This window comes from Grampus griseus, assembly GCF_964374135.1.
Source record: "Grampus griseus genome assembly, chromosome: 5".
Taxonomy (NCBI): Eukaryota; Metazoa; Chordata; class Mammalia; order Artiodactyla; family Delphinidae; genus Grampus; species Grampus griseus.
Window position 1 is genome coordinate 75,508,860 of NC_138998.1, and position 26,294 is coordinate 75,535,153.

The following is a 26,294-nucleotide window of genomic DNA, read 5'->3' on the forward strand; positions in this document are numbered from 1 at the left end:
CTGTGGGTAATTAAGTCTCTTCTCCAGGCGAAATAATCTTAAAATATGGTATCTATTGAGGCCCCAAAATGTGAAGTGAAACTTCCCCAGAGTGATATATGTGTGCCCCAGGGCCAGATGTCTCCAGGCAAGTTGCTAAAAGTTTATTAGTGAGAAACAAGCAGGACACTGGTGTCTTCCCAGAAATGAGGTCAAAAGAGAAAGCACCTGGTTCTTTGCAACCCAGTCCTGGGGCCAGCTAGCAGGGCTGTCACCGTGCTCAGGGGCTGCCCTTTAAACCTTTTTTAATTGACTCTGAACTAATCAGCAACTTAGTTTGGTCCATAAAGATCACGGTGCAGTTTTAAGATCTCAGGACTCCCTTGGTGGGGCTCTGGCCCACCCCACTGAGATGGCACCTGATGACTTTTCACGAACGGAATATGGATTTCGCCATGCTCTCAGAGGAGCTAGCAGTTATTTTTCTGTTGCCACCAAGAAGAAGAAAAAAGAACAAACACCCAAAACTAACGAAACAAAAACCCCCAAACCTCTGTGGCTCGGGGTAAGTGCAAAAGTGGACAGACCTATGGCACAGAAGAGACAAGCCTGGCAAGGCGAAGGACACACAGACACGACCAGGCCCGTCAGCGACTGAGGCTCAGCCCTGGGTGAGGTCTGACTGCCCCGGCCTCCCCTCCTCCCTCACTGACCATCCTGGTTGCTCCTACTTCTCTGAAGGCCCGTTTCCTCAGTGGCTCCCCTTCTCCTCCTGTCTGCTAAAGGTGGGCATCCCTGAGACAACCCTGTCTCCCGCCTGCTCCCCGGCACACTCTCCTTCCGAGAACCCGTGGGCCCAGGTTTCCAGCTCCCCACCGCCTCTCCCCGCTGTGGTTCCAACGTTCTTCCTGCCTCACAGGAACCACAGAGCCCTGCAAGCCCGGGCAGGAGGCTGCCTCATGGACCCTCTTGTGCTTTGGGCCCACCTTGGTGTCACCGTGCCCCCCTTTCTTTGCCACTGGGCTCCCCGGGCACCGAGGGAGCCTCGGCCTGCTTTGGAGCCCAGCCCCCGTCATTCTAGGCCCCTGACAGTCTGCTGTTGGCCCCTGGCCTCTCGGCAACACCGAACGTGCCTTGCTGGTTTCCTGGTTATTTCATTACTGGTCTTTGACAGGCGCCAAATTCTCCTGGTCCCAGCAATTCTGGCCAGTTCTCAGCATCCACTGAGGACAGGTCTCTGAACCACACGCCTGGGGCAGCAGGGGCAGCAGTAATAGAATAAGTCCTTCCCGTGATTTCAAAACCTGCCCTCTCCCCTCTTCCTGCACCCGTCCTCCGCCATCTCCCAGGGAGAGAGGGAGAAGTAGGGAGCTGGCAGGCAGCCCCGCCTGGCCCATGGCGCCTCACTTACGAACAGGCCCCGCAGCTGGGTCGCAGCCTTCTGGAAATGCGGCATTATCCTCTTGCACACGCTGCACCCTAGTCACCGGCAGGAGAAAAACCAAACGGTTACAACTGGCCCCATGCTCCGCCCTCTCTCCCCTCAGGCCAACCTCCACCAACAAGCATTTATCCCACCTCCAGAAGCCAGGACTGCCCCAGGCTCTGGGAGCACATGGGGACAGAGGCAGAGGCCCCAGACCCCCAAGAGCTGACAAACCCCAGCCCAGCAGTCACTCAATAAACGCGGGACTGACAAGCAAACGTGACGCAGCTGGGGGAGGGCAAAGCACTGAATAATTTAGAGCTGAGGATGAGTTCAACAGGAATTCAGGGAGCCGGAGCAGGTGCCAGGAAAGCACCCACTTTGTGCGCAACTAAAAGCCTCCCCTCGCTGCCCAGCCAGGGGCTGCAGATGAACCTGAATCAAATGCTATTAGGAGGAAAAATGTGCAACCATACATACAATGGCTTTGAGGATTTTCTGCCTCTTTTCCTTCATTAACAATGAATCACACCATGGCTAGAGGCAGCCGAGCGCTGGCCAGAATCAGACACTCAAGTTCTCATCTTCCTTCGACCTGCTGGAGGGCCCCGACAGGTCACCTCTTTGGGCTGCTGCCCCTTCCGGCAAATGAGGGGTGTTGGACCAGATGGCCTCAGGCCCCTTCCAGCACTGACACTGGGGAACTCTGTGATGTCTTTGACTCAACCCTCTCTGGTCCACCACGGTCACACTCCTCTCCTGGGTGGCGAAACCTCCAAATTTGGGGGGCTCAGGGCCAAGACAGCCAGGCCTCAAACACCCACTCCTACTTCAGAGAGACTCTGATTTAAACCCACCCCTTCCCTTCAACCAGAACAAGCCACACATGGGCACTGACACCGCAGGACACGAGCCCCAGTTTCCTCAGACAGGAGGAATTCTGACACACAAGGCTGTTACTCTTTCTGACAGCCGCTCTGCTGCAAAACAGGCTCTGACATGCTTCTGAAGGCCACAGACACCAAAGCTGCCTGGAACCCACGTCAGTCTGGATGTCATCTCGACACGGCACAGTGGGGACAGGGCCACGCAGCAGCAGACTAACAAGCTCTAACCCACATTTAGCTAATGCCTTGGCAGGCTGTGGGCAGAGTAACGCAGGTAGAGAGCTGCTCTCAGCCACTGGGCCAGATACAGACACTGGAGAACAGTGAGCAGGTCAAAACTCCCCGGAGACCACCTGAACCTCCCCAGCACCAAGTCTACTAGACAAGATGCATTGCAGGATATTTTGACATAGAACTCTCAAAATGCCCACAGCCCCCTCCTTGACGTTCCTGCCTGGCAAACAGATGGACACGCACACACACATCAGCGCATTACGCCTGGGCTTAAGTACATGCTGTTAGTTCAGGCTCAGACTCAAGGAGACACAGGAGCTGCTGTGAGGTCAGCCTGCAGCGCAATCCCATAGCATCTGCCCTCAGAAGACAAGAAGCACCTCTCCCCAGCAGCTGCCACCACAGCATGGTCCCCACAGGCACTGGAAGGGAGGAATATGACACTTGTCAGGGGGCCTTGTTCCCTCTGTGGGGATTCGGAGAGAAGAATGGAAACAGAGACAGCAATGCCAACTCCCTGGGGTGCCCAAGCTCCACCAGGTGGATGCCACGTGGTAGGGATGGGATGCCGCACGGCAGCAGCAGAGGAGGGAGCTCAGCTCTGGGGAGAATGAGACCCAGGTGTGCATCACCCCTTGACCACTGCTGCCTGTGTGACCCCGGCCTAGCAACGTAAGCGGTCTGAGCCTCAGCCTCCCCATCTGTAAGGTGGAGACAACACCTGCCCTGCAGGCTGAGGGCAGAGCCAACACCTGGGAGGGCGGGCAGAACTAGGCACCAGCAGGGGGGCCTCTACCAGCACAAGGCCTGAGAACCTGCCTCCCCATCCACGGTGGGGTGACACTTCCACCGGGAATGGGGATGTCACTCCACTCCCCAGGAGAGAGGATGAAGGGGGCACACATCAAGCCCTTCACCCCCCCCCCCTTTAGTCAGTGACTTGATGAGATGGGGGAAGTTGGACACCCACTGGGTCACACTCAGGAGTTTACTGCCTATCCTCACAGGTGTGGCCTCTCTCCCCCAGCTCTGCCGGTCTACAGCCTGCAACGACAGTATCCCCCGTGACTCCTAAACAAGTGTCAGTCAGCCAGCTGTCCCCATGGGTGGAGTACCGGGTGAAGAAGTTATTGAGGGGAAGAAGAGATGGAAGAGTAACAGGAAGCTCTGGGCCAAGCCAGTTGCCACTTGAGCTTTACCAAAAATAGAGCTCGTACTGTGATCCCTATTTCAGTTTATCTTTCAACTGATTCATTCGGGAGGAAGGGGAAGAGAGAAGACTAATTATCACTCTCAAACCCCAAAACTTAGAGCACCAGCCCTTTTATTTTCTCATTAATTCAGTCAACGAACATTCACTGAATAATCAGTAGGTCCTTGGGACCCAGATTTGTCACAACTGAAGGCTTCCACTGCCTTTAGGCTCCTTCATCCCAATCTTTGATCCGTTAGGATCAAAGAATCCTAAAGGACTTCCCAGTTAGGGAATTGGTGTTTCCCAGGAATAAGCTGAATTATGAGGCCATGACTGCTTGGTTGGACTAGTATAATAAAAGCACAAGCTCGTTTCATTAAAAACAACAGCAACAACACAATCTGGGGATACCTGGGACCCAGGAGGCCAACCAATCTGATCCCACACAAGTGTAAACTTAACAGCCCCGAGTTTTCTCCCTCCCTCTCCACTATTCATTGTTCTATGACACCTACCAGGATCCTAGCTTCTTCTGCCTCAGCTTCCTATTCTACAAAGATAATAAGCCTGCTCGCAGCTCTGCCTGCTGTGATGAGGAGGACGGTCGCCCTTCCTGACAGCCTGGAGAGTCGGGGTGAGGCAGGGGGACTGGCAGACACACTTCGGTGCACATTGCTAGTGAACCTCTCCCCGAGATTACCTAATGTCGTTACGCTGAAACCTGCACGGTTATACCATGACCCCGCCTTGTGACACGTACTGTATACTGACATCACTGGTTTAGTCTCATTTAACCAATGTGTTGAGACCTGAAGAGTTCTGAGATAAACGAAGGGAGGCCCGTCCTCAAGGGACTACGCAGGCAGGATCATTCCTGAAGCAATTCACAGCTGGGCAGGTAGTAAGATCCCTCCAAGGAGAAACAAAAAGGGGTGAAACCAACAAGTGAATATTAATAGAGAGACTGACCCGGGGTTAAAGAGCAGACCGCCTGGGCGGCGCCGGCTCTAATAGGAAGTGGGACTCCAGGGCCTCTTTCCATAGGCAGGCACACCCCTGGGGCAGGGAGGGGTGGGGGGAGGCTGGGTGGGGGGCACCCAGCAATCAACATGGGCTGGGGAGAGGCTGTTGTCATAGTGAACAAGCCACAGGCCCAAGTCAGGCAGAACCCACAGAAGGGCATCCAGCCTGGGGAGGCATGGTCAGCAGGGTGGAGATGGGAGGAACCTGTGCTGGGAGAACTTCTCAGGAAGGGGGATTGGAGGCAGGCTTTTAAGAGGAAACAGAACCCTGTGCCACAGCCTGTGATACCCACTCGAGCCACAGACATGCCTGGGCACACCCACCTCCCATCACATACAACCCCCACCTCGCTCCGGCCTTTAGTCCTTTGGCTTCCTGAAGGCGCATGTAGCTCACAGAGATCGAGCTCTAAGGCCACACACAGGCTCTAATCCGAGGTTTTTCAGTCTGTGGGGGGGACCAGTTAGACTTCAGAGGTGGCCCAGATGGGGGAATATCTGTGGCTTTGAGGACATACTGTCAACGACTCTACTCCACAGTTGTAGCTTGAAAGCAGCCACAGACAACATGCAAATGAACAGAGGTGGCTGTGTTCCGACAAAAATTAATTTACAAAAAAGGCAGCCGGCCCACAGGCCATGATTCACTGACCAGCCGGCCCACAGGCCATGATTCACTGACCATTTATTAGAGGGTTACGAAGTAGTAGGAAAAACCAATTAATGTTTAAATAAAACAATGAAAAAGAAAATATCAACGTGCTCTATATCTGGTGGAGTGGATGGCAAGTAGTAAGGGTAAGTATGGTTTAGTTTAGTGAAACTTTTCAGCTTACTTATATACTGGGCTGCCATGTAAAATATGTTTAATACTACAAATACAGTCAAAAAGTTTGAAAGCCCCTGCACTGATCCAACCCCTTCCTTCCCTTACAGAAATGGGAACTGAGGCACAGAGTAGTGAAGGACTTGACCAAGGTCACCCAGCCTGCTGGGTGGCACAGCTGGAATCAGAACCCACGTCTCCTGGTCGTCATCTCAATGATCCTACTGCTGTTTCCACGACCTCTTGTCTCATATAGAGACTGAGCCCCAAGAGTGGGCCCCCTTCTCCCTGGTCCTGATCCCTCGGCCCTCCCAGGTGGCTCTGCGGGAACCAGAGCTGGACATGCAGCCGCCCCGAGGCCGGCCAGGCTCCGGGCGGTCAGCAGCCGCCGCCGCCAAGGAGAGCGAGCCAGGGCCGAGGTGCGGCTCCACCGGGCACACGGCTGCCAGCAAAGGGCCACAGGCCCGCAGGAGGCAGAGGGCGGGGAAGGCGGAGGGACCTGGAGCAGAGGCCCATGCTGCTGCTGGGGGAAGAGGCTAGAAGGATGCGGAAGCCAGCAAGAGAAAAACGGATGTGGACTGCAGGAGAGGCGGAGCCAGACGAAAAGACAAAGGAAAAGAGGTGCAGGCGGAGACGGTGTGAGCGCCGTGACTGGGCGTTCTAAGTGGAGGCCCGGGGCTAGTTCCCAGTCCCCCTTGCGCCCCCAGCGGCCCCACCCAGAGTCTGAATGTCTGACTTGAACCCAAAGGAGAAAGTCACTCACAGGAAGCATAAAACATCATCAAGATCGGCTTCTCTTCCTTCTTCAGGAGCCGTCGGAAGTCCTGAGGCACAGAGAACACTGCAGGTTACAGACAACGCAGGAATGGAGACGACATTCCCGGGGGAACCACAGTGGCGGGAGGAGTGCGGCGGGGGTTTGGAAATCCCATGGTCTGACTTGGGGGCTGGGGGTGCAGTGCAGAGTCCTGGAATGTCAGGGGCTGAAAGACCCTCAGAGACCATCTATTCTAGCCACCTCACATGTTACAGATGGGGAAACTGAGCGCCCGAGGGGACAGATGGCTTTCCAAAGGCCACCTGGTGGGATGAAGTAGTCGGTACCAGGTTACCAGCGTTACTTTCAGCTCCCACTGAACAATGAATACGGCAAGGAGCTAACTGGGTCCCATGAGGCTGTCTCTTCTTATGCGATCTATGAAGTGGCTCTGTTGTGGTGGTGCTTGTTGTATTCACGGAGGCCCAACTTGGCCAGGTGCAGATCTGCTCATCACATAACACGGGGTTAACCCATCGCTATGAATCTTCCCCAGCCCAGCCCTACAGCCACCATCCAGGGCCCGAGGAGACCATGGTGCTCACAGGAGCGTAAGGATGAGATGCACCCCCATTCCCAGGAGGCTACAAGCTAAATGGATCATTTGTGTTTGTACCCTTAGAACAGCGCCTGGCTCGTTATCAGACAATAATATAATCATTTGTTAAATGAATATAATAAATGTAAAAAGACAAGTGGTCACAACAGTGCTAAAGGAGATACTTCAGTGTAAACCAGGGCAGGAGACTTTTCTCCCAACCAGAGTCAATGATGTTTGGGAAAAAGCAAATCTGTCAAGGACTGCGGAGTAGCACCATGACAGAGCATATTTTGATTCAAATAAGCTCCTCTAACCAGTTTCCATGGAAGAAAATTAGAGGTTTTTCTCTCTTGAATAATAAGGGAAATAAGAGGAAATTTCAAAATGCAGCTTTCTGGCAGCAACAAGGCATTAGGTAAACAGATGATGGTACATCCCGCACAATGGAATACGACTGCATTATTAAAAATGATGAAGAGGAATATTTAATGTCACAATAAGATGTGCATGTTACATTAAGTAAGGGTGAAAAGCAAGTTACAAAACAGCATGTACAATGTGATGACACTTTTGTGAGTAACAGTATTTATGTGTGCATTAAGCAGAAAGCCTGGAAGGCTACAGAAAATACTGGCAGTGGGTATCTCTCAGTGGGGAGGGATGGGATGATTTCTTTTCTTTTCTTCTATGCTTAAGCTGAATTTTCTAAATTTTCAACAATAAACATACAGTACTTATAATTTTTCAGTTAGATAAAAAAGATTACAAATATTTTGTGGGAATTTATAACACTGCATAACAAATTCTGAAAATGTTTACTCTTATTTTCATAACTAGCGGGTTAAGGCACTCATTTTAAGACAGAATTAGTAACGAAGATCTTTGACCCTGACTAGGGGTGGAGGATGCTTTGAAAATGATCTTCTGGAATCCCTGGAGCTAAAACCGGTACAAGATCTGAGAAGAAAAGGTTTTTCTGAGCCTGTAGCAATTTGGTTTCACACCCTGAACAGTAACAATATCACATTACATTCATAGATGCTTAATTACCTTCAGATTAAGTGTGGAACTCTAAGCTTACAAACAGAAATTGGCAATTCAAACGTGAATTTGGAACTTGTTATTTTACGGGGTTTCTACTAGCAGAAAAGCAGCAGCACACAGTATAACAAGAGGATTGCCTACAGGTGTAGAAAAAATATTTCTGCTTAATATTTCTAGTTACAGAAGAGCAATTTCAGGAGATTCAGGACATGAACATTTTGGGGGAGCGAGGCGGCAGGCAACCACTTTCCAGAGAGGCTGAAAGCACGTATTACCACAAAATCTACCCGGGAGAAACCATCAGTTCAGGCTGTTTGTCTTTTCTTGGCGACAGGCACAGGTGCCGCCACCTCCTGACACCTGCCCCTCCTCCTTTCCCCCAACATGCCTATTGAAAAGGCTTCATCTTCAAGCTGAGGACACTGGCACTTTCTACCCCAGAAACGTTGATGCCCACCCCCTAAATCGAATCACCCCTCAGCTGAAAGGCCTACTTGGTTAGCCCACGATGATCACACATGATCTCTCCTGCAGAAAGTATAAATGGCATCATTTTCTTCTGAGCTAACAAGCATCAAGAGTCAATAATTTCAAATGAAAAGGGGAGGCAGAGGAAGATAAAAGGCACATTTTATGTTATCAAGAGAAAAACGAACATTCTCCTTCCATCTACGAAAAAGCACTGCTTGTCTCACAGGCCATCTGAAATGTGACAAAGAAGTTCCTGCCCATCCTAATGTAAAGGCACAGCCAAGCAAGTAAGGCACACGTGTGTGCGTGACACAAACACAGGTACACATGGATAAAGAGGCACGTGCAGGTCAGGCGGGGCAGGCTTTGAGAGGAGGAGGGTCAGGGCTGTATGGAGACCGTACATCAGAACCACCCTTCTGACCCCAGCCCCCCACACCAGCCAAATCCAGAAACTGAAGTAAATAACTTGTTCAAAGTTAACACAGTGACCCAGAATTGTGAAGACCTGACCCAAGGCTCTGGCAATCCAACCCAAACCTCACAGATTACTCTTAAAACAAAAAACCAAAACCCACTTTAAAATAAAACCCGAAAAACACAAAGGCAGTTCCAACAACTGAATAACCTAATGAGGAGAAAACATTTAAACAATATCCCTATAAGGAAAATCTAAACACGCTAAAATACATTATATAAGGCAGCAAAGGACAGGGGAAGGGCTCAGGCAGTCAGCCTGTAACCTCCTGTTCGTTCCGTCAGAGCGGGGAAGGGGAACCAAATGTTAGGGCCCTGGCCCAGCTCCCTTGGAGGCCCCCAAATACTCCCACTTCTCAGTTCCTTGGGCATCTCTCCTGGGAGACCCTGGTTAGGGGGGAAGCTTCCAGAGCCCATCAGAACTGATACGGAAAAATTACCTTTTCATTATCAATGTGGACAACATCTTTGGCTCCAGGATCTTCTTCCCACAGTGGGGGCCCTTTTGGATCCTTCAGAAATGCCACTACGGACTGACGAAAAGAGAGAAGGGAAAACTCGTTTTAGCCAGGAAAAGAGGGAGGTGGGGGAATCGGGAACCTGCCCTGTTCCCTACCTGGAGACCCAAGTGCCTGGAACGGGATGCATTGTGCCCTATGGGGGAGTGCCACACTATCACCCACTGACAGCTTACTAAGGGCCCTAAAAATGCACCCCACCAGGATTTTTCAGCCACATGACACCTAACTCTGGTCCACTGACACCTACGATGCTTCTTCATGGACAAGAGAGGAAATCTGAGACAATTAGTTGGCTGATTCAAAACAGAGGCACGTGCTTCTAATAAATCTCACCTCCTCCAGAAAGTCTCCCTGATCAATTTGAATAGAGGTCTTCAATCCTGTGCAAAGTAAGATACTTACACATCAGGCAGCCACTAAAACTGTCAATCGCATAAGCAAGTGATCACAGCTGCTTGTAACCGGCTTGGTATTTCATGATCTAAACTGGTTTGGGAGTGTGTTAAATCCTGATCATCCTGTGAGGCTCAGGTGGGAAGCCCCCAGGGCAGGGTGCTCATCGCTGTGGCCCCCTGGGTGCTGGATTTCTCTCCTTAAGGACCCCCTTCTAGACGGACCAAGACCTTCAGGATAAAGGGCTTACTTAGCCTTTGTCTTGTGGACAAGTGAGCAAATGCAAATCTCTGCTCCCCTCGGGCAGGACACACATGCAGCCGGGAACAGGGGGCACATCCCTCTGCTCCCCTCCCCACTTGCCACAGTTCACTGATCCAGGACAGAAGCTGCATTCCCTTCCCTCTCAGACAGTCGTGTGGGAAATGCTGCTCAAAGCCTGTGAGAGCCAGAAACGGGTAACAGAAACCAGCCGAGGCTCCATCCCTCCAACCCTGGAAAGGAGTTGCTGGCCATCCATGTCAGCAGATGACCCCTCAGTGTCCCCCAGGTTGATGCAAGATTCTGTTATTTCTGCCCACTCTGACCAAGCTCCAGGGAGCAGATGAGGAACTGGGTGTGCTGGGGTGGAGAAGGGAGGGAGGTCTGCAGTGAGAAAGGAAACACCCCCGTAATGAGCCTGTGCATGCAGCCCACCCACCGGTCACACATAGAGGACCTGGGAGGCTTGTTATTTCTGGAAACTCCTATTTGGAAAGAGCACTATGGGAGAGTGGGAGACAGCCAGGACTTCGCAGAATTTCATTCAGGTAACGCTCTCTGTCTGTCCAAACAGAGCTGTGAAATGCCTGCTGGCAAGAAAAGTGGGCCATTTCCACCAGGCAAAGGCAGATCGCCTTCTCTCAGTCCCTAGTGAGAGCTTCACCGTGACAATACAAGCCAAAGTGGAAGCAGCAGGGCTGTCCTGAAACCCATACTCACAGCCACAAGCCATGTGAGAAAGACGCTTATAAGTGCCCACCCGCCTGCTGTTCCAGAAGATCCAGTGCCGGTGCTCTCAATTTGGGGTACACAGTGGACTTTAGGAGTCTGTGAAGCCCCAGACTCACAGGAAAACACTTCCTTCAATGTATGCATGCGCACTGTTTCTAGGGAGAAGGTCCATGGCTTTCAGGAGATTCTCAGTGGGATTAGGAACCCAAAATAGGTAGGACCTACTGCTCTGGGAGGCTCCTGTCCCATCCCAGCACGAGCTAAGTTAAAGGGCTACCACCCCCACCGCTGCCTCAGCATCAAGGAAAAAACGAATGTGGATGGAAAAAGGAAAAAAAATCACTTCTTTTAATGTAATAATTGAAACATTCATACTACCAATCTTTTGCTTTTCAGGTGATTCTTCTTTAATTGAAGTTGAATAATTCCATCCACAGGTTCTTAGTCTCCAAATCAGTCTAACCAACAAGACCTTGGGTAGAAAGGTCTGCAGGGAGGGGAACCTGGGACACTGCCGTCAGCTGTCCTATTCTGGGTGCTCTGAATCCCAGGAAGATTGCCCAACACCCTGCACCTTGGTCTGCATGGCTGGGAAACCACACCCACGGCCACAGGCCTTGGGAGAAGGTCACCCGAGGGCCCCCCGAATTTCGCCTTCCAGGCACCTCTGGTCCTCACCACTCATATACAGTAAGGATTTTGCTGGACAGTCGGCTGACAAGCAAAAGGCCGCTTATACAGGAAGGCCCCCTCTTTGAGTTCCCCGCTCTTTACACTCTCACTTATCTGGCCTCTGGACTCTAGGGACCCTGGCCTAGTCCCTGTGACCCGGCCCCCGCAGGACCGTACAGGGTGACAGCAACAACAGCCAGACCATGAGCCTGAGCCTGTGCACCCACCCTGCTGGGGGCCTCCTGCATCTTTCCGGAGTTAGAGGCTGGAGAAACCCTGAAAGGAAAACGGATCCGTGACCAAGGAGGGCTCTGCTCGTGGCTGCTCCCTGTAAGAAGCGGGAGCCATCGGGCAGTCACGGGGAGCTCCGCCATCGCCCCCCACCCTGCAGAACCCCAGGGGCTCTACTCCAGTCCTCGATGGCCCCACGCACTTCGGGGACCCTGGGACCAAGGATGCCCTCTCTCTGCCCAAGGCCCTGACCCCGTACAATGCTCAGCCCACTTCTCCAGCTTCTTGATGCTGAAATCACAGGAAGGACGGGAGCAAGCGGGTCCCACACACCTGGTCTTTGTAAGGAGGCAGACAGAGGCCAGGACTTGGCCTCCCTCACCCAGGCAAGTCCAGACCACCCGGGCTCCTCTCCTGCTACTGCAGTTCTGAGCAGCTGCTGCTCTCTGCTCCACAAGCCCAGGACAGACTCCTCAGAGGGCCAGCTAAATATAAACTGAACACAACCTCCAAACACAAAACGGAAAGCCCCCGCCCCTCTCTCCATCAGCACCTCCCCCACCCCACCCAGCGAAGTCTGATTCCTGCGGAGCACGTGTTCCCTCCAAGGACTTCAGCTGACGTCTTAACACAGAATAAGAGGGGTTAAGTAACTCTAGTTGGGAGAGTTTTCTCTAAGTGGCTAAGTGGGTGTTAAGATGATGAGTAATCAGGCTGAGCCTGTGTACGGTAAAAGCTGCAGCAACTTAAAAAAGAACAAGTGTTAGTGGATAAACAAGAAATGACCAGGGGGTGGGGAGAGAGAGGCAGAGGTAGAGGGGCACAGCTGCACAGACAGATGGACAGACAGAAAAGAATGGAAGGAAACAGATGGAAAGAGAGAGACAATGAGAGAGGAGCCCAGGGTCTAACACAGTCTGAGAAGCAGGAGAGTCAGAGAGGGTGGGTTCAGCATATGCTGGAACAGAAGAAACACATGGCCCCAGCCAGGGCAGGGGGATGCTGCCTGGACCAGAGGCAAAAGAAGACTGACTTGAGGAAGGGAATGCACATGTTGAAGGAGGAGAATCCAAGGGCAGTGCAAGGACTCAGGGCTGGGGGAGTTGCTTTGTGATTAACAGGACAGCACCTGCAGGTCAGAGGATCTCCATATTTATTTTCACTGATGCGTTTCCATCTCCTTCCGAATTGCATTTGTAGCAGGAAACGATCTCACTGACATGGGCATCTCATCTGCAATGAGCTGCATCAGCCCCAGAGGTGCTGCTTTGCCCGGGTTCTACAACACTGTGCTCACCTGGGCACAGCTGGCCCCCTCCAGCCTGTGGGTGGCCCCTGTGGACACCACTGCAGAGGTGAGGGAGGGCTCTGAAGCCACAGCGAAGGGAGACTCAGGCCTTTGCAGGGGAGGGCATGACGTCATACGTATCACTGGACAACTGCTGATAGAGTCACAAACTGTCTACAAGGTCGGTTATCCCCCCTCGTTTAACAGTTACAAAGTTTTCCAGGTATTCTGCTGATCTATGTTCTAGAGATGAGAATCCCTCAGGTCATTTGGAAGGGCATTTGTACACTCTGCCCTTCCTCCTCTGCTGAGAATGAGGGAGGGAAATTTACCTTAAATGTCACAGCTCGGTTATATTCAGTATGAAACGCACCATCCCTGTCAAATGAGGAGAAAAACGTGTTAACTTTAGGAATGGTTGTGAAGACACTTACTTACCTTTGGTTTCCCGCAGCATCTTAATAAGATTCAGTTACTGAACACAGGTCAAGTTTTTTTTTTTTTAAGAAATAATTGTAAACACAGAAAAAGAACCATTCTGAAATAAAATTAATCTCACTAAAAATCGCGGTTTGCTGAGAATACCAATGAAAGCTTTCAGCATTTACTTGGAAATTGGAAATGCCCACACGTACTTACTGGTAATGGAATAATTCGACCTTTTTGTCCTTTGCGCTTAGGTCAACTTTCATCTTCTTGCACAATTTTCTACTCTCTGCGTCACTGAAAGACACAAATGTCAGGAAAAAGACACTTGTTATCTGAAGCCCTCACGAAGGTGCTAACGGAGTAAAATTTGCTGGTGGCCCAAGAGTAAGGCAGGTAGCTTGGAACTCTCAGTAGCAAGTGAGGCCCTCACTACGCATGGGCTCTCAGGGAACAGGAGGAAGTAGAGAAACCAACAGGATCTGGACTGATTTGGAAAGACAGGGGCAAGCAGGTGGGGAGGACACATCACTACCTGTAAGGGGCAACGTGATGGATCCAGACAAAGGAAGTGCCCCAGAAGCTTAGAAGGCAGATGGTCCATTCTAAGAAGGAAAATAAGCTCAGGACAGTGGTTCCCAGTCCTGGCTGCTCATTAGAATCACCTGGGGAAGTTTTTAAGCATACTGATTCCCTGACCCTCCCGCAGATCACGACTTCAGAAGCTCTACCTGCAGCCCCAGCAAGTTTTTGTTTTTACACCTCTGATGTGTGCCACATGCCACCTGCTATATACCATCAAACCAGAGTAGGAGGGAAATGTTCTGCGATGTTGAAGGAGTTATGAAATCTGACCAGGTATTGACAAAAGCCGAAATGACAAAGGGGAAAGGTTTGGTGAAGTGCTAGCGTCTGCAATATCACACTCCTGCAACTCTTCTCATACGAAGAGTCTGCCGGGCGCCATTCACCATTTACCGAGTGCTCATGCACGACCTCCTCTGATCTTGGCTCCCTTTCCGTTAGACCAGGGATCTCAAGATGTGGCCCCTAGACCAGCAGCATCACCACCACCCAGGAACCTGTCAGAAGTGCAAATTCTCAGCCCCATCCCACACCTGCTCAGTCCAAACTCCCGGCGGGTCCTCGAGCGACTGTGTTTTAAGGAGCCTCCCAGGTGATTCTGACACCTGCCCCTGCCCCGCTCTGCTCTTCCTCCTCTCCCCGACATCTCTGCCCCCACCACGAGGTTCGGCTTCCCGTGTGCCCTACGCCGGCGCCCCCAGAAACCTCACCTGTTCTCACGGCCTCCCCACCACCTCACCACATTCAGCCAGGTCTGCCCGACAGCCAGCCAGGGGCAGCCAGCTACCGTGCCCGCAGGGCCGTGCTCCTCACTGCAGGACCCTTCCCCGCATCTCAATGGACTCAGCGAGGGCACCTCCGCCCACACCCACACCCACTGGTCCCCGGCGTCTACACCGCATGAGAAACCTTGTTCTGCCAGGGATGACAGCCACCTGAGGGAAGTCCTGTCGGCTCCCACCTGTTTTACCTACCTCAGCACCTTCGACGGCCACCAGCGTCACACAGCTGAGCACCAGCCCCAGAGCAGATGGACTCATTACACCATTCAGCTCAATTCTAAAAGCCACACTCATCGACGGACAAGCAAAATTATGGGACCTCATTTTAAGTGTAAATGTGCCATTTGCAGTTCAAGAAGCATGTCTTGCGGGACAGGTGTGTGGGTCGGAGAGGGAGAGTGTCAGGCACTCCCAGGGGCCGCCCAGCCCAGCCCAGGCCCAGAGCCTTCCCTCCCTGCGTAGCCCTACCTGTGGTGGCCATCACTGCAGCCGCTGCAGCTTCCAGCACCCCCCATCGGCACCCCCAGCAAACAGGGGACTAAAGAAACACACGAAGCACTTAGAAAGGAAAGGCTGTGGCCTCTCCCTCAGGCTGGCAAGGGCCTTCTGAGATAGGGAGTCCAGAGAGAAGGGATAAGCTGGGCTGCGGAGGGGACCCAGAAGGGCTGAGAGCGTGCATCAGGAGGCCCTATAAGGGCAGCCCACGCAGCCAGTGGCTGAACTCTTACCCTAGAGCCCTGTGGGGTTGCTGGGCTCACCTCCACTGACGGTGGCGATTACAGTTCGGTCTGCCTTGTCCTGAGGGCGCTCTGTGGAGAAGCCACACTGACAGGCAGAGGGTCTGTGTGTGACAACTGCGTCTGAGGCACCGTTTCCCTGCCCCAGGGGAGACAGGAGGGCTCGACTTAGATGTTTGTAACTGTTCCCTTGGCACTTTCCCTGTCCGGCTTTGTTCTGTTGCGTGCACCTGTTTCTGTGACCACCCACCGTCCACCCAAATGTGACATCAAATAGTGGCTGCAGCAGGAACGAGGTCCAGGTGCCCACGGCCCCCCTCGCCCCATGCTGGCATCCAGCGGGGGCACCCAGACTGCAAGGCAGCCCCATGTCAGCTCTCTCCTCCGTTGAGCCTGGCTGGCAGCCTCTGCCTATGACTTTACAAAGCAGAGAGAGAAGCGATGGGGCCCATCATTGCAACCCCAATCCCTGCCGGCTGTGTGGGAACCCACTCCATGGAAAAGTGTCACTCTCCCGGTGAGCCCAGGCCAGGCTTAGGAGCAACATTCCAAAGACACTGGGTAAAGCTGGAGGGGCACGGAGGTTCCCCGAGAGCACATCCAGCCCAGCCCGCAGCCTATGGCCCCCACAGCTGTCCAGTGACCACAGCTCTGTCACTGCCACACGATTCCTTGTGGCAGACTCTGTGCAACCCTCTCCCCTCCTTAAGTTATAGGACACTCCCCGATGATTCTCTCCTCTTCCCTGCCCCCTACACACACACACGCACACGCACATGCACACGCACACATTCTCAGACGGGTAGGTGGGGAGCCAGCCTCCCGTCCTCTCCGAGCATCTCTGGCACAGACCCCAGAGCCTCAGCCCCCCTCATCCAGCACTGTCACATGCCCTTCCCCGCTGTCTCCACACCTGACCAGCATGTCCACTGTCAGCCCCCATCAGAAAGGTTTGCGCCACCAAGCCGAGGGCTTTATTTTGTTCATAGCTGGTTCCCCAGGGTTCCAACAGCTGCTGGCACATAGCAGGCGCTCTATAAATAGCCTGAGTGAGCGAGTGAATGATGCCGGCTGTTGCGCTGGGATGAGGCACTCACTGCTGGCTCTCTGGGCTCTGCCTACTGAGCTCCAGGAATCCTGCCAGGTGAAAATTCCTGACAGTGCGCTCTCAGATTGGCTCCCCTCCCTCCTACGATTCTGTCTCTCAGAGTGTGTGTGTGTGTGTGCGCACGCGTGTGTGTGCGCACTAATTGCACAGGACAATAAAAGTCATAAGAGTTCAGGAAGGGGAGAAATTACCCAAGCTCAGGGACTTAAAAGGATCTGGGTTGATAGATTATGCACAATTAATTGTGCTGCCGCCCTTCTCTAGCCAGTGACTGAGGCTCTGGGGGGAAAAGACAAAGGCAGTGAGCAGGAAAATGAGCTGTTCTGCCGGGGATGGAGAGGGAGGGGACAACCACAGAGAGTGGACTGGCCATGCAGAGGTCCTCATCTGCCACCCCCAACTGTCCTGCAAGAACCAGCCTTTTCTGCTGGGGAGGCTGGAGCCTCAACACCCTCTGCCCATTTACTCACCCATGACCTGCTACATCCCCTCCTCCCCCACCTCCCTGGGCTCTCCTCTACAGAGAATGTGAAAGGTCACCGAGGCCTTTTCACACTTCCCTCCCCACCCCTGACCCAGATAGACACATACACATGGGCGTTTTCGTCTGACTTTGATGTGGGTTGCTGGCCAGCAGGGCAGAGTGGCTGCAGGTACGTGGTGCTGTGTTTACTAGATGTACACGTGCAGTGGCGATCATTCAAGAGACTGGCAACTCACACTCCTGGGAGTCAGACCCAGGGATGAAAGGTGGGGGGTAAGAGTAGGAAGAAAGAGAAGAAATAAGGTGCTGGAGGCTCGGGAAGGGGAGGTACTCGACTTTGAGAAGTCGCAGCCTAAGTATCAAACCCTCCCCGAAGTCACTGTCAGTTGGAGTGACTGATGGCTTCTAGATCTGGCTCTGCCGCTAGCCAGCCTGTGGCCTCTGGCAGGGCCCTTGGCTTCCCGAGCTGCAGAATGCGGGAGTTGTCCATGAGCTGGATGGAGCTCTCTATTCCCCTACAGGGTCAAGTATTACTGAAGCATCAAGGCAGGCTGCCTGTATCCTGACGGATGGACCGGGAGCCAGAAGCCAGGACAGAGGGTGGAGACTGGGCCGCCTCCGGCAGCGGGTAGAAAGCGGACTACACTGAGGACCAGAGGCAAGGCCCCCAGCCTGTCTTGGACACTGTGTGCCTTGGTCAACTCAGCCTTCCTTTCCCCAGCAAAGAAGGGGTAAATCCCTTTCTTCCATCTGCTCGGGTCTAACACGGGATTCTGAGTGGATGGACCTGTGACCCCAGAGGGTGGGTAGCAGAGGAGAGGTGGGACGTGCCCCCACTTCAGAGACGTGAAAAAAATGCAAGATAAGGAGCGAGTGAGCAAAACAACACCGTCAGCATGCCTGCAAGGTGCCCCATGCAGAGGACAATGTGGAAGGAGGTAGCCGGAGGGCAAAGGCAGGAGACAGAACAGCCTAGAACAGCTGGGCCTTCAACTTGCCCGGACCTGGGTGGCTGGTCACTAGCCCTGATGACGAAGGGACTCCCACAACAGGAGTCTGGCTGTCCTCCTTGGTGCCAACCTCACGAAGGCACACGAATCATGTAGCAGAGTTCATGAGAGTGATGGGAATACGAGAAAGAGCGTGCCTTCTCATCCTCCACCTGCCTCCGCGGCCCAGCAGTCCTAGGGGGGACACGTCACCCCCACGAGGGCACAGCAGTGTGCCACAAGGTGTCTGAAGCCACGACACAAAACACGGCGTCTCTTCTGGAAGCCTGCTTTATCCCATGGTAATTTCAACACGCTCACATGTAAAGGAGCAAATGCTAAGTTCGAATCATTTTTGGAAGAAAACATGGGCTTCAAAATATGTTATGCCTGCCCTGGCAGGCCCCACGTCTTGGATCTGGGAAGCCAGCACTGCTCCAGGGGAAAGAAAGCAGATGGGAGAATGAGAGCAGGTGGTAAGGTAATGACCTTAAACCCTCAGGAAAAGAAGGCAGCAGGCGCCCCATCGGGCAGCCTCAGCCCCGTGAGAACCAGCCCCAGGAATTAGCACCCCGGGCATGGCTCCCGCCTGCTGGCTCCGGCTCCGTCGTCCAGAAAGCAGCCCTCCGTGCCAAGGCCGAGCCCCGATGCCAGGCTGCAGGGCACGTGGGGAATACCAACTCCCTCACACTCAACCCACTTAAGAGCTGGACAACTACCACCAGCCAACCCGAGCGTGGCTGCTGAGATGTGAGCCAGGAGGTGGAGTGAGGGGAAGGGAGAGCTGACAAATCCCTGGACAGAAGCCAGAAACCCTACGGACACTTCAGAGCCACAGGTTACGGGGGCCCGGGGCCCAGCGGAGAGGGGTACGTGTGCCAGCCAGCACGCAGGCAGGAGCGGGGAGGAAAGCACCAGAAAAGCAAGAAAAAGAGAAGAAATATCCACACACAGAAGAGAGGAGGAAAAAGACCAAAAGAATGGGGGAGGCAGGGACCCGAGCAGGGAAGGAGCAACAGAAACTATCAAGGGAGAGGGAACAAAGCGGGAGAGAGGAGAGATGCTGGGAGGGAGGGACCGGAGAGACGTACGAGGCAGACACCCAGGGTGGGGAGAGACACGAAGACTGGAAGACACAGCCTCCCACACATTTCCATGAATACATGGGTCTGTATACACATGCATACACACGAGCACGTATGTGTACACACGTATGAGCCTGGCAGCTTCTGGAATGCTCTGAACCAGGCTATGCAGGGATGGGAGCAACTTGGAAGATTCAACTCCATATTTCACACAAGCGCAAACTGAAGCCCAGAGAGGGGCAGTGACTTGCCAAAGGTCCCACATCTATTCGCTGTCAGAGCCTGGACTCAGAGCCAGGCCTCCTGACCTGCAGTCCTGCAAGTTCCACAGCACTGCATAGCTCTTAAGGGCCAAAGCAAAACACCCTGTCCACTGGGCTGACTCTCACACCCAAAAGCTTCTTCAGGACCATCCTCACAATGACCACGGGGTCCTCACCCAAGGAAAAGCTCTTGAAGACAAACACAGCATTTCCCTCCCTCCAGCTTCTTGGAATGTCCTGACAGTCTGGCCCAGATGAAAGACAACAAGAGTAGAATGGGATCTCACATTAAATTCTATTCTACAAAGATCTTCAACACAGACCCGGTAAGAAGGCAGAATATGTATTATTGTTCCATTTCACAGATGAGGAAACAGACTCAGGGTAACCGACCTGTCCAGGGTCATGGAGCTAGTAAGTAGTGGAGCTGACCCCTCAACCGGGGCCTGTGTTTACTGCACACACCTCTACAGACGCCTCACCCCGGAGCACTGTCTTCTCTCCCCCTAGGATGCCCTCTGTCCCCCTCACCTGCCTTTTAAGGGGGGAAAGCAGAGGGGCCATCACCCACCCCAAGCCCTGGCATCCCCATTCCCACCTCCGACCCTTCACTGGCAGGGCAGGAAGCAGAGGTGGGGAACCACACACAGCAGGGCCTACTCGAGGGCAGCTGTGCTCTGGCTGCCCACCTGCTGTTCCCCTGCTCACTCTCCCGCAGAGAGCACCCACCGGAGCGCTTCTGCCCATCCCAGGGCGTCTCATTCAGACTCATAAACACAGACTGAGTGCGTTTAGGACAACAGCTGAGGGCTGTCATCACAGGGTCCGGAGTGCACACGGTGGGTTCCCTTAATTAATGGGGCACATTCAGAAGTCTCAGAGCAGGAGTGGCTGAGCAGACGGGCAGAACCGGCTCATGTCCTTGGGGATCTCTTTGTGTAACGGTGATCCGTGAACTGCCACCCAGGGTGGCCTGCACGGACCAGAGCTCCGAGTTCTATCCCTTTGGCTGTTCTGGGAAGATTTAGCTGTATCCTGCCTCTGACTTCAAACTCGAACCCAGGTACTCCTGCTTGCAACATCATCCGTTATAGCTCCATATTCCACCTACCCATATTTAATATCGCAGTTTATACTTCCTCTTAGAGGCATAAAGTGAGTAGCAATTATGCGAACAGTCAATCCTTTTGTCTTAAGGTTACCTCTTTTAAGCTCTAAGGTGCCCCCCCAGATTTTCATTTTAGAACATCAAAAGTCACAGGATTATTTCTCCCATTTGCACTTTTATTGATTCCAGACAGCATGTTTCCAAATGAGTCCTGAATTCTATTCTTGGTCTGTGTTCACACACTAACCCTGGCCCCATAAAGTCCTGCCTGTCCAGGGCCAGATGACCCGAGGGGCCCACACCACAGGGAGCTGCCTGCAGGGAAAGCCAGGGCACTTTAAAGACCTGCTATTCTGAGGTCTTTGCCCCAAATTTGAATTCGCCCTCCTCTGTGAAGTCTTCCTCAACCTTTCCAGGCAGAACGAAGTGACTAATCACCTGGCTAGGTGTCTGCTTCCTCTCCTCCTTGCACACTGCGCTCCTCGAGGACACTGTTAGCCATGTGTGTCCCTCAAAGCACAGAGTAAGTGCTCGGGAATGTCTGATGAATGGACCCAGATGGATGGCGCAGCTAAACGAAGCTCTTCTGCCCACTTCTGCCACCTACAAGCCTGATGAGAACTCCCTGTGATGAGGCTCTGTCAGCTTGGCAGGACTGATGTCATCTTTGGGTATGGAGATTCCAAAGCACCCTGTCTCCTCTAATAGGCTTTAGTACTTTGCCAGTCACACAGATCACGCCTGGTAAAATACGGGAGACAGAGACACACCTGGAAGATAAGAACACTTCCAGCCCAACTATGAACTAGAAGTAACCAACAGCTACAATCTCGCCAACTGTCTAGTGAGCCGTCTGTTCCATTTCGCTGGTGTTTGAATCAACTGGGAGGCGTGAGGCCAGACAGGCACGTGTGTGTGTACATGCGCGCACATACACAAACACACACACACACACTCACACACCCTACAGCAAACACCGACTGGCTAAGACTTCTCCTGGTCTCATTCAGTGCTTTGTCAAAATATGAATCTCCTTCAATTCTCTCCAACGATGGGCAGGACCAGCTTGAGGCTATCAACTTATAAAACTGTTGTGTCCCAGAAGTTCATTTGCAAAATAGCCACTTAGAACTCAGAATAAAGCGGAAGAAGATTGCACTGGAGTGCAGCCCATAAAAGCTCACTGAACCCCACAGGGTAGCGGCAGGGCTTGTGACTTGGGCAAAGACAGAGACAGTAAAGGTTACAGAGATCTTTATGGGCCATGCAGGAAAAGAACTGCCTCTCTTCCCAGAAGAGCCCACCTCGTCCCCGTACTAACAAGACTGAAATACCGCCTATGCTCCTCTCCTCTCCTCTTCCCAAGCCCACACTCCCGATAAACTCCAAGTCCAGGTGAGGAGTGGCCGCACTCAGCGGCTCTGGAAACACCTCCTGTCCTTGTCAAAAGGACATGTAAATGCTGGCATCCACCAAGTGCAGCGCAGTGCCTTGCGTGCAGCCAGTGCTCAACAAACGTGCAAAGAATAAACCTATTCTTCCCGACCTTTTCCGTATGTTTCACTGTCTATGTGTCTTTGCTCTGTTTTTGCCGATCTATGCCCAACTGGGAGCTAATTATGTGACAAAAGGTGTGTGTATAGAAATCCCAGCAGCAAAAGCACTGAACACAGGGAGATGTGGCAATTACTCCTAATGACTGAAAGGAAAGGGAAGCTGAGCACACCGTGGACTCAAAACTCCCAAACTCAAAAGCATCAGAGGAATTCGAGCAAGAGCCCCCTTCGCCACACTCAGAAGCAGCTCTCCCTCCCACGGGCCGGCGCTTGCTTCTGCCACCGCAACACCGACAAGGAAGTCTCCGGGAGGGGCAGGCGAGGCAGGAGGAGAAGTAGCTCACAGCATCATCATCAGGACGCGTGGGGGCAGGGACGCAGGCCAGAGGAGAGAGCCGGAAGGACTGAGCCACCTGTCCAGGACTGACACATCTAATGGAGCCACCTTGGAGCCAAGGCAACAGACAGGTCGTCAGCTGGCTCCACCGCTTTTGCACCGTGGGCACTGGAGTCCTCTATTAAGGGCCCGGGCTACAGACCCCCCCACCCAATAAGCAAGCCCCCCGAGTGGCCCTGGAAATCATCTTGCCTCTTTGGGCACCAAGGCCCCCTCTGCCACCCACTGAGAAGGCAAAATCAAGTGACACAGGACAACAGAGTAAAAAGCAAAAGCACTACGGAGGAGGGAAGAAGAGGGGCGGGGCCGGAAAGACAGGAGCGGAGCCACACCTGCCCCTCCTCCAGCCCACAGCGTCCTGCAGCATTGCTGGGCCGGGGAGGGGGGGGGCCTTCTGCAGCCATCTCTCCATCACATCCCCTCTCCCAGAGTATCAATCAGGAACAATTCCCACCCCACCCACCAGAGCCCACGCCCGGCCCTCCAGCCACCATACCCCACATCCCCAGGACATACCCACAGTCCACCCAGCAGATGGTGCCTTGTCCTTTCACTGCCTGGGCCACAGTAGACAATAACCTGAGATGACTTTCAGCTGCAGCCTCTGTGAAAAAACAAAAAAGTAAACATCTGTACCCAAGTGCACCATGGCCTCCCCTGCCATCTTCCCTCAGGGGCAGGGAAGGACGGAGACCAGTCCTAGAGGTGAGGTCCTGAGCACCAGTTAGAACGTCGTCCCTGCGGCAACGGTTCTCTAAGAACAGCCCAGCTCTTCTCAGAAAGCTCTGCTCCCGCCAGCCTCACAGACCCAGAACCCTAACCCTAACCCGCCTTCAAGCCACACCTCACGCCTCACTCTTCCCAGAATCTCTCGGCCGGATCCTCAACTTCCAGTAGACTCTCTGACTCATTACTATTCTGGGAAACATTTTGAAAATTCTATAACCGAACAATTACAATTCTATAACTAAGCGGGGACCGAGTCTGCTGATTCCACACTGGTCTGCCCTGGTGCCCAACCTGGGAGCTGACAAGGGAGGGACCAGACCCTTCCTTCACTTGTGCGTCACACACTCACCTAGGGACTCGGTACAACGTGGTGATTTAATGAGGTTTACGTGTGACACTAGTCTCTGATGGACTGATACTAAAGGTACACAAGTCACTTTCACGGCCCTCTTTCCCAGCACTGGCAGTACCTCGGGGGACAACCGCAGGACCGTGGACTACGCCTCGGGGCCGGGCGGATGAACATGAGAAAGGAAGAGGCTTTGGGCAAAGCCCGTGGAAACTAGGAGGGCGGGTGCTTAGAAACGGAGCCTCTGTGGCCAGGATTTCCACGCTGCCAGCCTGCAGCGGTCCACTGCTGGGTGGCTGTGGCCAGGCTGTCACCTTGCCCCGTCACCCCTGTGAGCTCCCTGGCAAGGGCCTCCACGCAGACGCTAAGGAGAGCGCAGGCTGCCTGCTGCCTTCCCCCAGCAGAAACCACAGGACACACTCCACAGCCAAGCAGAAATGATATGCGAACTAGCTACCTCCTCAGATCTCCTCTTCTAGTGTGGCTAACGGAAGCTGTTTGTGAACACAAAGCACGCTGAGCCTTTCACGCAGCGAACGGAAAGCATCCCGCAAGAGCCGTGCACGGAGCCTCCTGCAGGAGGCCCTCCCAGGAACCCCCCAGGCCCACAGGAGGAGGGGGCGCAGCCGAGGTGGGAAAGGCCACCCCCCACCCTTCCAGCTGGGCTCTGGGAGGCAGGGGAGGGAATGTAGAGCCATGTGAAGGCCCTCCCAACCCTGCCTTTCAGCCGTGGAAGGGGAGGCACTGGCTGGAAGGGGTGGCGTGGGGGGGAGAGAAGCCAGTTCCCGGCGCTGCTCCCAAAGCCCCGGGAGGTCCCCAAGTCTCAGGAGCAGGGCTGGGCAAGAGGCAAGGAGGCAAAATCACCCGGCCCGCGACCAGCGGTCCAAAGCAGGGAGGAGCCGGGCACACGGGCAGCACTGAGAGTTCCACTACCAAGAGGCAGAGACAGAGGCTGGGCTACGGCCCGAGAGAAAACAAGAGCGCTCCCAGCCCTGCCTCCGGCCCCTGCAAGCCCTGGTCTGGACACCTCGCCTTCCCACTCTCTCCTTTCCGAATCCTTGCCTGGTGGCGAGCCTCCTGTCGCTGCAGACTCAGAACATCTCTCCTCGCGCTCCAGCAGAGGAAGCGAGGCGGAGGCAGCAGCGGGACCAGCTCTACCGCCCACTGGCTGGTAGACCTCAGATCAGGCAGCTGTTCTCCCTGAACTCTAATTCCTCCCTCAACTGGACATTACCCGCAACCTCACAGCAAAGCAGCAAATGAGAGTGTGTCACACAAGTTCCTGTCAGAGTCCTTCTAAGAAGATGAGCTTATGTGAGGGGACCCACCCAGGGAAGGACCTGAGCGAGTCCCTGGAGGGCACTGACGACCCCCCAGCTCCGGAAGCAGCCAAGGGGGCTGAGCCACGCTGGTCCAGGGCCCTAGACCCCAGGCCTCAGGAGCAACTCTGCTTTCCCCCTGCCTTGGTTTCCCCCTATTCTCGACAGGAAAGGAATGCTAGTCACATGCCGGGCTCTCAACAACAACCCCAGGGAGTGTGTGCCAGGCCCTGGGAAGGGCAAGCACGTGCCCGGGTGCTTGGAGGATGCAGGTTCACGAGGGACACATATCCAAAACATCCATCGGTGCCCCACGCCAATGGGAGTCGAGGATGAGCTGCCAGGGAGAGCTGTGCCCGGAACCAGCCCCGCCACTGGCCGCTGCTCCTTCAGGGCACAGAATACTTGGCATCCTTGGGAGCAGCGAAAACACTTAACTCTGCTGGAACAGCATCAGCAGTCAGACGTTCAAAGTCGCGGCCAAGAGCTGAGCAAACCTCTCTCCATCCGTGATGCCCTCGCCAGCTTCAAGGTCAGAAGAGGCAAACCACTAGTCCTACCCCCGCTGAAGCCACCCTGTCCTGAGCGTGGAGCCCACTCCAAACTCAGTCTCTTGTTCTGACCCCAGAGCGGGACAGACTGGGGCCAGGCAGGGCCAGGGCTGCCAGCCTGGGTGCGTTCCCCCAAGCCTGGGACCAATTCAGCTGGCGACAGGTTGGCCCAGTCGATTAATCAACAGCTCTGGCGAAGCACGCCCTGGCAGGCCTGGCTGTGCTGTCCAGAGAGCCAGAGCGTCCATGCCGGGTGGTCACTGTCCTCTGTCCTCCTTCACACACACGTCCTCTCCCTCCTGAGGTACTAAGGGACTCCAGAAGGCTTCTCCTAAGAAACACTGGTAAAAGGGAACTGAAACGCCCTCTTAGGGATCCAAAAGCAGCAGAACTGACACCCCTGCATCTTCTGACGGACCTTCCCTGAGAGGTTTTTAGTCCCGGGGTCTCTGCCTCCCACTTCTGTCCCCGTTCCTTCCTTTCCATCCCGCCGCATCCCTGACGATGGCCCCAAGGCCAGGAGGGGCACTCACCAGATTTGGAGTAAAGCACCAGCACGTTATTCCGGGTCCTGAGAAGTTTTTTCAAGTCCTTGGGGTCAGAGATTCTCTCGACGAGTGAGGAGAACTTTGTAGAGGACAGCCACGTCGGCAGGACCACCTGGGGATCAAGGAGCCAAGGACCATGAGTCTCAGGTCCCGGCTGGGGCTGAGCAAGAAGGGGTGCCCCAGAGGTGCTGCCTCTAGGCACAGTTGCCTTGGGAGGGATAAGGCTCACCCCTCCTTCTCTCAACTCTACACTTGCCTTTC

At 53.8% G+C, this 26,294-nt stretch overlaps 1 protein-coding gene across 1 annotated transcript in view; it reads right to left on the reverse strand.

Moving 5' to 3' along the window:
* The window catches only part of PDIA5 (protein disulfide isomerase family A member 5), a 92,290-nt gene that overhangs the window by 44,645 nt on the left and 21,351 nt on the right, over nt 1-26,294 (reverse strand). The window contains exons 2-8 of the mRNA XM_082654587.1: nt 26,019-26,145; nt 23,054-23,141; nt 13,657-13,740; nt 13,350-13,395; nt 9,360-9,452; nt 6,333-6,393; nt 1,391-1,458 (exon numbers count right to left, since the gene is read on the reverse strand). Of these exons, the coding sequence (XP_082510713.1) occupies nt 1,391-1,458; nt 6,333-6,393; nt 9,360-9,452; nt 13,350-13,395; nt 13,657-13,740; nt 23,054-23,141; nt 26,019-26,145 (567 nt within the window). The remainder of the gene's footprint in view (nt 1-1,390; nt 1,459-6,332; nt 6,394-9,359; nt 9,453-13,349; nt 13,396-13,656; nt 13,741-23,053; nt 23,142-26,018; nt 26,146-26,294) is intronic.